Genomic DNA, 15,394 nt, shown 5'->3' on the forward strand with positions numbered 1-15,394 from the left:
TGCTTTTCTCAAGCTTTCAGTGACATCAGACCTCTGCTGCTTGCAAGGTGTGGGGAACTTAACCTTGCAAAGATACAAAGGAACACACTTCACATATAAGTCAGTGAAAGTTAGAAGATTCAATACCTACAGACTGTGTCTGAAGAAAAACCTTACAACTCATGACTTTTGTATCCTATATACATCCCATACCAAGGTTCTCTAAATGTAGTGTAAAGTAGGGTGCCTCAGAATGGGAATCAACCAGAGCCAAACTCCAAGCAGGGATCACAGAGCCAGCTGGTGCTAGCCCATAGGGTCTACCAGGACAGTCGTCAACTAAAGCAATGATAAAAGTTCTTGGACTATACTTTGTTCAAGACTGTACACTGAACACATTCTCCTGGACCTGAGGGCACTGAATGTGGGTGTTAATATCTACTCTCGATCCAAAATACATTATGGATTTTTTGATATCTAGCTGTGCATACGTCTACATATAGATTCTAAAGAAACCAAGCAGAGCTAACAGCACAGACTGCAGCCTTTTCCACCCATGCCCTAAGGGCAAAAGAGTTTCATTTCAAACAGGAAGACACACAGGGCTCTTAGGGGCCATTAGACTTAGGAAATTGCTGACAGGGTTTTCAGGTCACATTATCAGTTTTGGATGTGGGCAGAATTTAGACACCTGGATGCAATTTTAAGTGCTGAAGTCTGTATTTGAATTTAGTCCCAAGTTCTTCCTCTGAGGCACTGGGCCTCTTAAGTTCCCAGGCATGCACCAAGGAACCGTGAAATGGGTAAGCATCTAGGAAGGGACATCTTCTAAGGTGAAGCATAAGCATTCGTACTTATTTTGGGCATTGTAAAAGATATCACACAGGGAGGGGCGAGAAAACTGTTCCTTGTCTATAAAAAGCTCAGGAACAACAAAAAGCTCCACTATTGTTCCATTTGCGTAAGAATTGAAAATCCTCATCAATTTAATGCAAGTCTGGAATACTCATGAATTGCTGGATGAGATGCAGACTGGAAAAGTTCCCCCAAAAATATTTCATTACTTATGTGGGTGTGGGGAAAGTGTTATAATTCTTCAGCTATAGTTATGTTACTTTATTACTTTCTAAGCCAAAGAGTTATTTTTAAATTGAATTAAAAATTGCTACTTATGCAGTTATTCAGTGGATAGTCTCCAAAACAGGATTTCTGTAGCTATCTTGGGTCAGAAGAACGTGATGAATCAGCAGGCAAACAACACCAGTTTAAATTCAATTAATTCCCTTTCCATGTTCATTCACCCACTGAAATAGTTTGCATCTTTCCCTTGTAATTCACTCGCAACATTCAGACACTCTTAAATGTAAAGGAATCTAAATGTGATATATTTTATTTATTTCAGAGCCAGCAAAGTGGACCTTCAGGAGAAAAAAAAAAAAAGCTAATAAGAAATGTTTAAAGTAGGTTACTGAGGCACGATTCATTGAGGCACAATTATCTTACCTAAGTCTCTCTGCTACTTTTCTCCAGAGCTACCTCTCATATCATGAAAATAGTGAGGGTAATATTGATTATCCAGGTATCAAGCTGTCATGCCTGTTTGATCCTTACAAAATTTGGAAAGGTAGAAATATGCTGGTCTCCCTGTCATGTCTGTTTTTACTTCTGACAGACCTGTCCATAAGCAGATAGCCTCCTCCCAAAGTGAGGGCTTAAATAAGGTAGAGATAACTCAAAAATAACATGTTCATCTCGGGTCACCCTAACAAAGAAGGGTTTTGTGTTGTGAAATAGAAGGAAAGATATGAACTGAAAAAAGCATAATGGTCCAAAATTTGCATTGTTACAGACATTACCTCATGATTGCCACAAAATTTAGTTCTTTGTAGATAACAAAAATGACTTGTTCAGACTAGCATGTGCACCCTGTACAAAGCTGGAGCTCTGCATTTTAGCGTACTAGCATATACTTCGCAGTCTTAACATTTGTACAACTTAGTGTGGAAGCAACTTAAAAAGTACAAGCAGTTCTATTCAGACTCTTTAAAGAGATTTTTTTTGAATTTTTGAGTTTTTGTTTGAATCTCACATCCTTGTCCTCAAGAGCACTATTCTTGAATTAAGCCAGCCCTTAGACATTTGGTGTTTATATGCAAATTTCAAATGTCAATTTAAAAATGCAGTATGTATGTATCCTATTTGGGAACCTGTGTTTAGACATAGAGTAGTGAGGATGAAAAACTTAATGTTGATGCCTATCCCTGGAGTCAGAATTTTCATGTTTTGGGTCACTCTACTATTGCTGTAAAAGAACATGTTAGTCTCCCATTTGCTGTCCTGGAGGCCTCTCTATAAGCCAACTGTCTACAAACATGAGTGAAGCATTTTGCTGACACTTTTAGAGCCATGCTGTTTTCTCTAGCTAATCTTACACATAGAAATAAATAAATAAAGGGAAACAACAGGGAAAGGAAAAGAAAAAGGCATAATATGAGACATTTCTGGATTATTTCTGGCAGTAACACACTCCTTTGGAACAGACTGCCCAGGATGTGTGCAGTTAGGAAAAAAATGTGTGTTTTTTTTTTTCCCCCAACAGAATAAAACCAGTCCATTGGCAGACTCCGTGATAATCCACATCTCTAAGAGCTTTCCAACTGATAGAGAAATCCAGCTGAAAAATGCATCCACCATTGAGGGCTGTGCGGCAAAATTTCTCACACTTTGTGCAGTAGGCCTGCCAGCTGCTGGCATTCAGTGACACGAGCCAAATAGCATATATCTGTACAAGAGAAACAAATCAAAAAGCCTCTTGAATTTACTCACTTTATCCTGTTTGGAAGGGCTTCAAGCTTCTTTTTTTACAAGCTATATTTGTTTGTCTATCAAACCACACTACCTCTCCCTAAAAACCTTGCCTAACAGTTTGTAGTGACCCCCCCCTCCTTTTTTTTTAAAAGATTAATTCAATAGTAACATTTTTTTCAGCTATTTACCTTGATAAAGGTATATCTGATATCTGCTTCAGGAAGATCTTAGAAGTTTAACAATGACAATGTGAGAACATCTAACTTATCTGCTGTCTCTGCCCTGCCTGCAACAGCTGCAGCTTTCCCTTCAGGAGAGACTTTACTAGATGACAAATGCTTCCAAAACTATCCTAAAGAGCCAGGTGGCAGTCCAGTTCATAATTATTCTCAAAAAAATGTTCAGTTTTACCCTATCTTAATCATTCTCCCTTAGCAAATGTGACAACAGGACCACTTAATTGTGCTACAAGAAGTGTATCTTATGGCACCCAGGACAGTGGCCAAGTTGAAGGATGGTGATGTCATTCACTCCTGACCTGCTTCTGGATTTTCTGGTTGGTGTCATATTTGTATTCTTTGCACTGGGATTATAAGGGCTCTATCACCACAGATCTTCTCCTCCTAGAAAATATAAAACATGCAAGTGTTTGCACCAAACCCATGGAAAAGGGTCCTTGAGAATACAGTCCTTGTGAATATGGCCTGAACCTCTAATGCACTATATACATATACACAGGAGATTTGCAGATTCCTGTACCATATACAATACTTCATCTAGAAGCATTCATTTTTTTCAGAGGTATGTTTCCATCACTGAATAATTAAAGCTTTCCTAACTACACAAATGTAAACAACTGTATGTAAGCTAGAGCCATTAAATCAATCCAACAGTGGTGACATTTCATCGTTCACATTTAATTTTCATCATCTCTTTGGTCTGCACATTTTCAACATACACACTTTTCAAAGATTAGTCAACATCTCATGTTAATCGTTGGTCTGTCTGAGCAGTGTTACGACACTATAAGATTATTTATTTGTAAATAGCATTGCAAATCATGGAGTTTTTAAATTCTTTATTGCCAAGTGGTAAAGACATTTTGCTAATTAATTGCTAGCTTGCCTCCTCTTCTTTACAACATTACCTATCTTAACTACATAATGGATTTGGGTAGCAAAGGTTAAAGCATCATGATTGACAGAATTTTGACTTCAAATAGGGAGTTGACAACAGTATAATTAATTATGAAGAGACTGTGCTCAATAAGCATTCAGTAATAGAAGCAGGAATATGCAAACACTAGAAGAGAATAATTCTGTTTTAAAACAGTACTTGTTAATGAAAAGCAGTAATACATAATAGGTTATATTCTGTTCTAAATATATAGCTGTATCTCTTGTAATTATTTGTTTGGGGGAAAGTGAGAGACCTGATCATTACTGTGACCAGCCCAGGCTCAGCATACAGCAGTGATCTCAGATGTTAAGCTAAGCAATGAAAAAGCATAAAATGGAATTATTCCAATGCTACTATATCACACATCCTTAATTGGATAAGAAAGCTTAATTGTGTTAACCTGTCTTAAAAAGGTTATTAGAGATGGAGAGCTCAGACATGGATCTCAAGAATGATCAAAGAATGAAAAGATGTTGAGAGTGTGGAAAAATGAAATGAGCTATCTTAAAAGTTACTGGGATAGAAAAACAGAATAATGTTGGGAAGGAATATAAGCTTACTCGTATTTTCTTACGATACTAGAATTAAGTTCAAAGATGGCAACAAAAGATTTCAAGGCAACAACAAAATCCTTTGATACTCAAAGTTAGTATGTAGATTTCATTGCTACAAAGCGCTTCGCAGCATTCAGGTAACTGCTAGCCATTACAGAATTCACAAAACAGAGAGCATTCAGGGCAGGAAATGCTTATAAAGAAATGACGTTTTGGAAGTTTTGAAATGAATATAAACTGTGATGCTTCTTGGCAGGAAACAGCCTCTGGTTATTGTGGGAAAGTCTGTTTCTTTGTAGAAACCTAATGCAGAGTTGTATCTAAAAACTTTCTGCACTAGTCAGCCGGGGCTAGATATTGGACTCTGATAAACTATTACAACCTAGTTCAAAAGTTCTTCAGTTTCTGCTAGTTGTGTTGAGTTGTAAGGAAAACAGTCTCCCTCGAGATGCTAAAATGACTGGTATAGGATTTAGGCTGTGGAAGAGGGAAGTTACAGGCTGCATCTGATTTTAGAGTGGGACCTGCATGGAATAAAGGAACCTGTTAGCCGAGAGCAAAATACAAGATTTGACATATGGCTATCAGAAATGCCTAAGTTCTTCTTGCAGTCTGTATACTCCTTTTTGCTCCAGTGCCTGCCTGGAGCTGCTTTTGGAAGACGTGAAACACCAGTGAGGACTGCTTCATAGTGGTGGTTTCCTTTTTTTTTTGTTTTTTTTAAGGGGATTGCAGATACATATACAAAAATGCAAATACTCGAGAGCTATTTTTCCTTCTATCGTATGGTTACTTGGCCAAAACAGTTCTGTTAGTTGAAACTGACCTCATCTCAGGGAGTACTAAAATAACAGTAAAAACCTGATAAGCTGCAAGTCCTGAGCCTTCTCTGCTCTGGTGAAACTCCACTGAACTCAGGCTGCTTATGCTGGCACTAGCTTTAGAGGCAGCCCAACCCTAGCCATACCACGAAGGAGTTTAAGAGGTATTCTGCACATTTCTCAGCCTCTGCAAAGACCCACCAAGTTAGGCAGGGGGTACTGGGGCGTGTGGACTGTGCTGGCAGCAGGCAGCACCTGCTGCTGTGGTGGAGCCCTGAGGGTGCAAGGGGACCCAGAGCTTGTGGCCTGCCCCTGGTGTGGCAGCAGGGCCACCAGGGTGTCAGAAGGGACTGGCAGTGGTCCCACACCTGCTCACCTGTCAATGCTGATCACGCAGAGGGTCATGATGGAGGCTGTGCAGCACATGACGTCCATGGCAATGAAGACGTTGCAGAAGAGGCGCCCGAAGATCCACTCACCGCCGATGAGGTCGGTCACGCTGACAAAGGGCATGACGGCCAGGGCAACCGAGAGGTCGGCCAGGGCCAGCGAGACGATGAGATAGTTGGAGGGCTGCCGCAGCTTCTTCACGAAGCAGACGGAGATGACCACCAGGCAGTTGCCGGCCACGGTCAGCAGGGTGATGAGGGAGAGGACGGCCCCGATGACGACCTTCTCCACGTTGCCGTAGCTCAGGATCTGCTCCCCGCACTGCGAGTCGTTGGCGGCCGCGGGGCCGGTGGGGGGCAGCTCCGACGGGGCGCCCGCCGGGCCCAGCTTGGCCAGGCTGCGGGGCGGCCAGGAGCCGGCGATCATCCTCCCGCCGCCCAGCGCCCGCGGCTCCTCGCCGCCCAGGGGCCGGAGCTCACCGGAGAGGCGGCCGCTGCCGAGGGCGATGACCATGGCGGCGGGAGCTGCCCATGGAGCCCCCCAGCCCACCCCACCCCACCTCTCCCCACCCCGCCTGGCCGGCTCTCCCCGCCGCCCGGCCGGCTCGGGCTCCTCCTCGGGCGCCGCCCGCCCCCTCGCCCCGGCGGGGCCCGGCCCTCAGCGCCCCCCGGAGCGGCCGCTCTCGCCCACGGCGCTCCCCGGCAGGACGGGCGGCGGGCACGGCGCCATCGCCCCCGGCCCGGCGAGGGGAAGGAGGGAAGGAGCGATGGGGGCGGCCGCCGCCCGCTGCCTCTCGCGGCGTGCTCTGCTCCGACGGCGGCTGGCAGCGGAGCCGGAGCCGCTCCGCCCTCCTCCGCTCCCTCCCCCGCCGCGGGACCCCGGCTTCGAGGGTGGGGAAGCGGCCGCCCCCAGCCCGCTTCCACCTGCCGGCGGCGGGAGGGCAGCGGGGAGGCGGCTCCCGGGTCCCCGCAGCCCGACCGGGGTGCTGAGGTGCCCGGGCGGCCCCCGCCGGCAGGAGCCGGGCTGCTGCTCCGAGAGGGCTCCTGCCAGCCGGCCCCCGGCCACACGGGCAGCGCCGACGTGCCCCCGGGTGTCTGTCAGCCTGCGTGTCGGCGGGGTTTGGAGCTCGTCCTTCTCACTGTACTACTGTCAGTTCCATTTCCCATGTCCTCTTTTTTTTTATTAATACAATGCGTTGTGTTCAACTGACTCACTGCCTCACGTGTAATCCTTTCTGCAAAGTTAAACAAACAAACAGGAGCATCGCTTTGAAGTAGCTGCTTTTGTGGCAGGGATTCCTGGAACTCACGCCCTTGCCCACTTCTGGGACTCAGCAGCTTTCTCTGTTCTTCAGGTCACAGCCTTGCCTCCAGGCGCAGGGAGGACCAGCCGTCCCAACTGTCAGCTACCCACGGGATGCCAACAGAAGGTTGCACTTCTTGGTACGGTGACATGCTGGGCAGCAAGTTTTAAAAACAGGAAACATCTGCTCCTGAGTGCCCCCTTGTAGTCCTAAGGTGAACCAGATGAAATAGAGGAAATGAAAGTGGGAGCGTTGACCCCGGATGGATCAGTAACCACTGACCAATTTCAGCGATATCTGACGAGGCGAGGTCCTGCACCAGGCAGAGGGAAGAACTGTACATGTGGCCCCATCCTAAGAGGGACTGCAGCATGAGCTCACGTCATTCAGCCATAAAAATCTGCTTTAAAGAAGGACCTAATAAGTACTCAACTGCCCGAACAAAGGTTATTTGACACTCCTAGGCACTGGTGAAGCATAGATCCATAGCAAGTGAGGTCTCTATACTTGGCTCACAGAATGTCTTGTTTTTAATGAAATCTTCCCTTCTGTCAGCATCACCTGATTCCTGGAACCAGGCTTTGCGTCATGCGTGGCTGTGCATTGGCCCAGCTCCCCTGTGAGGAGGACTTTGGGGCTGGGGTCTGGTGTGAGGAGCACAGGCGCAGCCTTCTGAGGCCAGCACATCCACCAGGCAGGGAGTAGCACTCTGGAGTGCAGTTGCTTGCTTTCCCTTCCACGCCCCACATCTTGATTTGAGGATGATAATAAAATAGGCAACTTTCACGTTGTAAGTATGAGAGCTAGTTGGGCAGCTCTTTGACCATTATCAAGCTGAAAGTGTTTTCCTGTTCAGACACTTATTTTGATGCATTTTTGTGTTACTTGCCTCATTGTGTCCACTCACAATAAAAGCCCTCCTTGTTTAACCACACAGGAAGTATCGGTGAACTGTGAGCTGCAGATGACTTACCCTACCAGGGTGATAAACCCATGCCTTTGTCCCTCCTCCCCAGCAAAACAAATATTAAGAAGAAAAAGAATCTTTACAAATGGTAAGGGTACCTACAAATAAGTTAAAGCATTGAGGCAAAATGTGGAGAAAGGGGAGTATTTCCTCATTGTGCAAATACATTTTTCTACAATAGTGTCTGAAGTACAGTAAAGGAGATAGGAACTGTGTAAATTTTGTTCAAAATAGATCCATATCATAAAAGCTGATAACATTGTTCAGTTTAATACTAACTGTAAAGGCAATTTTTCAGTTGCTTAAAATGTCACTAAGGCAGAGCAAATTATAATCTGGTGCTTCCTGGAAATGTGTTGACACAATTCATTAAATCAGTCACTCTTCTTGACAGCTTTTCAATACATTTCTGGAACGTGACTCTGTAAGTGTACCCAGTGGATTATATGCAGGATCATTTGCATGTTACACTTACCCATTTCAACCTACAAGGAGGATTTTAGCCTCATCTTTTGTTCTGTACCTTAAATTCCCATACAATTCATTAGAAGTTAATCACCTGGTTTCTTTCTTTTCTCAAAGGCTATATGTTACCCTTCTTTGCATTTACTCTCTTGATCTTATCTCTGAAGAGACAAGCCAATTTAAGTCAAAGGGATTTACATGCTATTACAGAAAGTTGTGGTGTTTTTTTTTTCTTTTTTTTTTTTTTTTTTTTTTCTTTGTGTGTGTGTGTGTGTGTGTGTGTTTACTTTTATAGAGGAAATGCAAAATCTTGGCAAGATGAAGCAGCTGATACATCCCTAAAACCTTTTCCTTGAAAGTGTTTCACTGGGACACACCTGGAAAAATGTTCCAGTTTCCAGGGCTGGGCTCAGTCTGGTGAGGTGCTTTCCCTGGGGGTTTCAGAGGCTTTCATATCCCCAGAGCCTGTGAAAGCAGAAAGTGTACATCATTTCATGGGATCACATCTATGCTATGCATTTAAAGGCTATCACACATGAAGTTAGGGGTTGATCCTTCCAAGTGAACATCCCACTTTTGTTTTCAGTGACTCCATTTACAAATTCTGACTGCTGTTCCAGACAGCATATGGAAATTAAACCTATGATTAGCTCATTGGGTGTCAAGAACGACAAGTTGACATTTGTGATACCCCTCTTCCACCCCATGATATTACCTTTCCACCTGACATTGGGCTTCAAAAAATATCATCAAATCAGTTTCATGGCTGAGCTTACTAACATCCTGTCCTTAAGTAATTTATGTTCTTTCTCTATAAAAGCCTCTTCATATTTCTGTGTACCTCTGACTGTGCTACAGCCCTTGTCCCTCATTGTTCATGACCCTGTTGAAGTTAAATTATTTTGGTCACACTTGCTAATATACTTCATTGCATATCTCATCTTTGATATTTCATTCTTGTTATATAGAAATGTTCCAAATTTAAATAAATAAATAAAAATAAATAAAAAGGGCAAGGGAAGCTTTTTCTTTGATTTTTTGCCCTCCAAAAATAGTTGACTTTTTTTTTTCTTTTTTTTTTTTCCCCCCCTCTTTCAGAGATAGTGTTGATCACAGAACATCAGAATTTGTGATTCATACCATGTATAAAATATATCAGTGGGTTTTGGTATCAATTCTTTGCCTCCGTGTTAGCAAAGTAAGGTAAGAGGGACAGTCAGAGGAAGAAAGCAAACAAAATGTCACCAGCAAATGTTGATTTGGTATGTCCATTCTGTTTCTATGAAAATGTTTATGTTGAAAGAACTTGCATTCAATCCTGGATGCTTCATCCCTTTCCTGAGGACTTAATTCTTGCAGAGTCCATTGAATCAGCAGGTGTTTGCTAACTTACAGCCCTCTGACTGAAATGGGTCCAGGACTGCAGCATGAGGAACTTCACCAGCAGAAGAAAAAACACTGACAGCCCAGCACAGTAACTCTTTCCCCTCCACAGCCATGTCCAGAGCTGTGCTTATCTTAACATAAAATCTTAAAGATGCTGCTACATTTTCATTCTTAAATGATTTAATTTTGGATACATAGCAAGAAGGTACCACAACATGAGTACGAAATCTTCCAGGGTCCCTTCCAATGCCTAACATTCTGTGATTCTGTGAAATGTAATAAACAGGAAAATTTTCTTGCTATTTTTCCTTTATTTATCTCTTTTTTGTCCTTCCTTGCCTGAGCTAGTCTATATTCATAAGCTGTTGTTTTCATTTATCTCTTGTAATTTTTTTTCATTCGTTTTCATCTTCTTTTCTTGGAAACCAATATAAGTGTGGTGAGGACCTGCTGTTGGGAATAATAAATAAAGTATAGGTATATGTTTCTTCTGCCTTGGGGAAACATGTTGTCAAAATATTTAGAATATTTTATCACAGATTGGGTAGAAATCCATGGACAAATATTATTGAAACCTTGATTTTTATTCCCAGCATGTAGTTTAGCAAATAACACTCTTGTCCAACTTCTAGCAAAGATGTTGCAGCTGCAGTTTCTTTTCTGTCCTTTCTTGCCTTTGTGAAAATAAATCATCACCACTCTGTGGCAGTAAAACAGAGAGGTAACCATTCACATCTTTGGTGTTTCTTATCATTGTCAAAATAAATACTCACATCTGTGCAAGTTAAATAAATGTGAAATGATGTCTTCCTTCTTTGGAACCAGCAAATACGAACAAAAGCAAGCTGTCATCTCAAAAGAAAACAAACAATTAAGATGAAATTTATACTAGAAATTTCTTTATCATGCAGAAAAACAGAGCTCTCATCCCTGAAAATTCATTCTGCAGCTTTATGAAGGAAACTGTTAAGGTTATGATAAAAAGTGACCCTGACATTTATGTTACTGAGTTGCTGAAATGGGTGATACCAAACAATATCTTCAGCTTCTTAAAGGTGCTAAACACAGAACTAAACAATAAATAAATAAATAAATAAATAAATAAATAAATAAATAAGCAAGCAAAAATCTGTCAGCCACTACCCTGGGCTGCCCATTGAAAACATGTTAGAGGAACTGTTAGAGGAACTGCATAAAAAAAAATACCAGAAAGGACTTCACTGAGATCTAAATATAGTGAGAAAAAATATCTAGAGGGAGAAAAATTGGCTCTACTAGGAGGACTTCAGGCCACAGATAAAACAAAGCATATTAGAGGCTTCTGACATAATAGCCAGAACCATAAAGATGTTTTAAGTAGATCACCAGGGCTGGCCTGAACAAAAATAGTAATATTGAAGTAATTAATGTAGGAAATAAGGTTGCACGCTGGTCTGTGAAAATGATTCGTGATATGTGATGCTGAAAGTGCTTCATACTCAGACTCTTACGCCATCATAGCTAATAGTGTTCTTCAGGATTCATGAAGATCCATTTAAATGTTCTCCATTTTAAGTGCCTCAAGTAAAGGTTTGTTTAGCTTGTATATCGCCAAACACAAAAGCTGCTTAATCTTGTTCAATGTCTCTTAGCACAAGTCCAATAGGGTGTAGTGGGTTTACGTGGCAATGTTTTGGTAGCAGGGGGCCATAGGGGTGGCTTCTGTGAGAAGGATCTAGAAGCTGCCCTATGTTTGGTAAGGGCCCCACTGCTGACCAGAGCCGAGCCAATAAGCGATGTTGTTTTGCACCTCTGTGAGAACATATTTAAGACAGGGGAAAAAAACGCTGTGATACACAGCAGCTGGGAGAGTGAGAGGAGTGAGGAACAGCCTTACAGGCGCCAAGGTCAGTGAGGAAGGAGGGGGAGAGGTGCTCTAGGTGCCAGAGCAAAAGTCCCCTGCGGCCTGTGGTGAGGACCGTAGTGAAGCAGGATGTCCCCCTGCAGCCCATGGAGTACCACAGTGGAACAGGGTTCCACGCTGCAGCCTGTGGAGGAGGCCATGGTGGAGCAGGTGGCCCTGCACCAACGGAAGCTGCGGCCTGTGGAAAACCCCTGCCCAAGCAGATTCCAGGCCAGACCTGTAGCCCGTGGAGAGGAGACCACGCAGGAGCAGGTGACCCGGCAGGAGCTGCTGCCCGTGGGGGAGCCAGGTTGGAGCAGTTTGCTCCTGAGGGATGGACCCCGTGGTACGGACCCATATCTGGAGCAGTTCTGGAAGAGCTGCTGCCTGTGGGAAGCCCATGATCACTTCATCAAGGACTACATCTCATGGGAGGGACCCCACAGCACAGGGGACGAGAGTGATTGAGAAGGAGCAGCAGAGAAGAAGCGCTGTAGACTGACCATAACCCCCATTCCCCTGTCCCCCTGCGCCACTCAGGGGGAGGAGGTGGAAGAGGGTGGATGGGGGGGGGGGTGTGGGGGGAAGGTGCTTTTGGTTTCTTTCCTTTGTTTCTCACTTCTCTAGCTTGTTAGTAATAAGCAATAAATCTTACTGTCTTCCTATGCCGAATCTGTTTTGCTCATCACAATAATAATACTGTGTGATGTCCTTGTCCTTATCTCCACCTTTGAACCCTTTTCATCGTATTTTCTCCCCGTTCCTCTTTGAGGATGGGGAGTGAGAGAGCGGTTGTGGTGGAGCTCAGCTGCCCACTCAAGTGGAACCACCACACAGGGCCACTCAGAAATAATTGATATGTTTATGGATTTCTTCTTACAGACAAGTTAAGACAAATTAAATCAAGTTATAGCATACATAGTTAAAGAAAATCTGAAATAATACTTGAAGCTCTTCTATGTTCATACCCTTCACAGAAAGGCCTTGAGAATACCATTCAGGCTATGCTAATTGTTCAAATGACTGGCAGAGAAGCATTTCTGGCTGATCTAATAAGCAAACACCTTACAGGCTCATATAGGCCTTTGCTGAAATAGCTTGACCTCTACTACTGTCAAAATGGCTGCCATACCTGTGGCAACAACAAAGACTGTCTATCAGTCTGTTTTTTCCCCTTTCATAGAGATGTGACAGAATGTTGTCTACTGTCCCTTAAAGCCACCCTGAGCTCCTATTCTGGTCTCTGCAGCCACAGCTGGCTTCTGTTAATGCCATCTCAGGTCTTTGTAACTCTAGCAAGGCCAGAAATTTGTCAAGCAGACACTGTTGTTTCTTGGTGATCTGTTGCAAAACGTGTGATCAGCGGTGATGGTCATCCAGAGAGGTCCCAGATGACTAAAGACTTGCTAATGTGATGCCCATCTATAAGAAGGGTCATAAGGAGGACCTGGAGAACTACAGGCCTGTCAGCCTGATCTCAGTGTCAGGAAAGGTGATGGAACAGGTCATCTTGAAGGCAATCACACAGCATATGTGGGACAAACAGGGGATCAGACCCAGTCAGCATGGGTTCATGAAAGGCAATTCCTGCGTGACCAACCTCATCTCCTTCAATGACCAGGTGACCTGCCTGGTGGATGAGGGAAAGGCTGTTGATGTAGTATTAGACTTCAGCAAGGCTTTTGACATGGTCTCCCACAGTATTCTCCTGGAGAATCTGGCAGCCCATGTCTTGGGCAGGTACACTCTTTGCTGGGTTAAAAACTGGCTGGATGGCAGAGAGTTCTGGGCCCAGAGAGTAGTGGTGAACAGAGTGAAATTCAGGTGGCGACCGGTCACCAGTGGTAATCCCCAAGTGTCAGTGTTGGGGTCCATCCTCTTTAATGTATTTATTGATGATTTGGATGAGGGAATTGAGTGCTACCTCAGTAAGTTTGCAGACGACAGCAAGTTGGGGAGAAGTGTTGATCTGCTGGAGGATAGGAAGGCCCTGCAGAGGGGCCTGGCCAGGTTGGATTGATGGGCAGAGGCCAACGGGATGATGATCAATATGGCTAACTGCTGGGTCTCACACTTTGGCCACAATAACCCCATGCACCACTACAGGCTTGGGGCAGAGTTGCTGAAAGGCTGTGCAGAGGAAATGGCTCTGGGGGTGCTGGTTGATGCTCGCCTGAACATGAGCCAGCAGTGTGCCCAGCTGTCCAAGAAGGCCAACAGCATCCTGGCTTGTATCAGGAATAGTGTAGCCGGCAGGGCCAGGGAGGTGATCGTCCCCCTGTACTCTGCTCTGGTGAGGCCACGCCTCCAGTACTGTTTTCAGATTTGGGCCCCTCACTACAAGAAGGACATCGAGGCCCTGGAACATGTCCAGAGAAGGGCTATGAAGCTAGCGAAGGGCATGGAACACAAGTCCTGTGAGGAGTGGCTGAGGGAACTGGGGTTGTTTAGTCTGGAAACAAGGAGGCTCGGGAGACCTTATTGCCCTCTACAACTATCTGAAAGGAAGCTGGGGGTCAATCTCTTCTCACAGGTGATAAGACTAGAGAGAAAGGCCTCAAGTTGTGCCAGGGGAGGTTCAGGTTGGAAATGAGGAGATATTTCTTCTCAGAAAGAGTAGTCAGGCATTGGAACGGGTTGCCCAGGGAAGTGGTGGCATTACTGTGTCCCTGGGGGTGTTCAAGGAAAGGTTGGACGTGGTGCTTGGGGACATGGTTTAGTGGGTGACATTGGTGGTAGGGTGATGGTTGGACCAGATGATCCTGGGGGTCTTTTCCAACCTTAATGATTCTATGATTACCTCTTTGGCACAAACAAGCCACACGTCTCAGAGCATAATGGGCCCAAGCTGCACCAAGGAATGGTCCTGTAAGCAGCAACATACCTAGGAGCAGGCAGCACTGCTACCTTGGCCCCAGTGAGGAGCAGTTTTGCCTGGCTAAGGGTACAGAGTTCTATATACTCCACAGATTTTTCTTCATGAACTAGCCCAGTAAGAAGAAAGAGGAAGTAAAGGATTTGCAAGGCCCTGCAATACAACCTCAGAAGTGGGAACAAATTGCAGACTTGCTGTCTTCAGCAGCTGCTGTAAGTCCCCCACACAAACAAACCAAAAAAGTGGTAGTTACCACCCGTATTTCATATACACTCTGCTGGTTATCAACATTAAAATGAGATTTGTGGTTTTGCAACAGCGCTATGTAGTCAATGTGTTTATGTTCTGTGGTCTATTGAAATTCCTCAGCACTTTGGCATTTTGGGGAATATCTCTTGCATGGCAGCCTGGGTCTTTACTTCACAACTTTTTAACTAACATGGGAAAAAAAGACCTTTAAATAACTAGAAAGGACTCTTTTCCTCATACAAATTAGCAGTGCTCTGCGGAGGCCCTATGAATTACGGTCGGTGGCGCTTCAGTCGAGCAGGACCGCGGCTCCACCTGGTGGGCACGACGCCGGCCCCTGAGGGCGCTGGGCCCGAGCGAGCTCGGCTGCCCCTGCTCCCAGCCATTGGCACGCTGAGGGGGGCCACAGCGCCATGCCCCGTCCCCTCCACAGCCCCGTCTGTGGGGTAGGAGTCTGCCCCATCCGCCACGGGGTCTCCTCCAGCGCTCCCCGCCCGGCCATGAGGGCGGGACTACAAGCCCCAGGGTGCCCCGGG

At 44.9% G+C, this 15,394-nt stretch overlaps 1 protein-coding gene across 3 annotated transcripts in view; it reads right to left on the reverse strand.

Annotated features, from left to right (window-relative positions):
* Positions 1-6,266, reverse strand: part of HTR7 (5-hydroxytryptamine receptor 7) — a 36,881-nt gene extending 30,615 nt beyond the window's left edge. For all 3 annotated transcript variants that reach the window (XM_084525894.1, XM_084525892.1, XM_084525893.1), the window contains exon 1: positions 5,718-6,266. In XM_084525894.1, the coding sequence (XP_084382020.1) occupies positions 5,718-6,244 (527 nt within the window). In that variant the 5' untranslated portion in view covers positions 6,245-6,266. The remainder of the gene's footprint in view (positions 1-5,717) is intronic.
* Positions 6,267-15,394: the final 9,128 nt, after the last annotated feature.

The sequence above is a fragment of the Aythya ferina genome, assembly GCF_964211825.1.
Source record: "Aythya ferina genome assembly, chromosome: 7".
Lineage (NCBI taxonomy): Eukaryota > Metazoa > Chordata > Aves > Anseriformes > Anatidae > Aythya > Aythya ferina.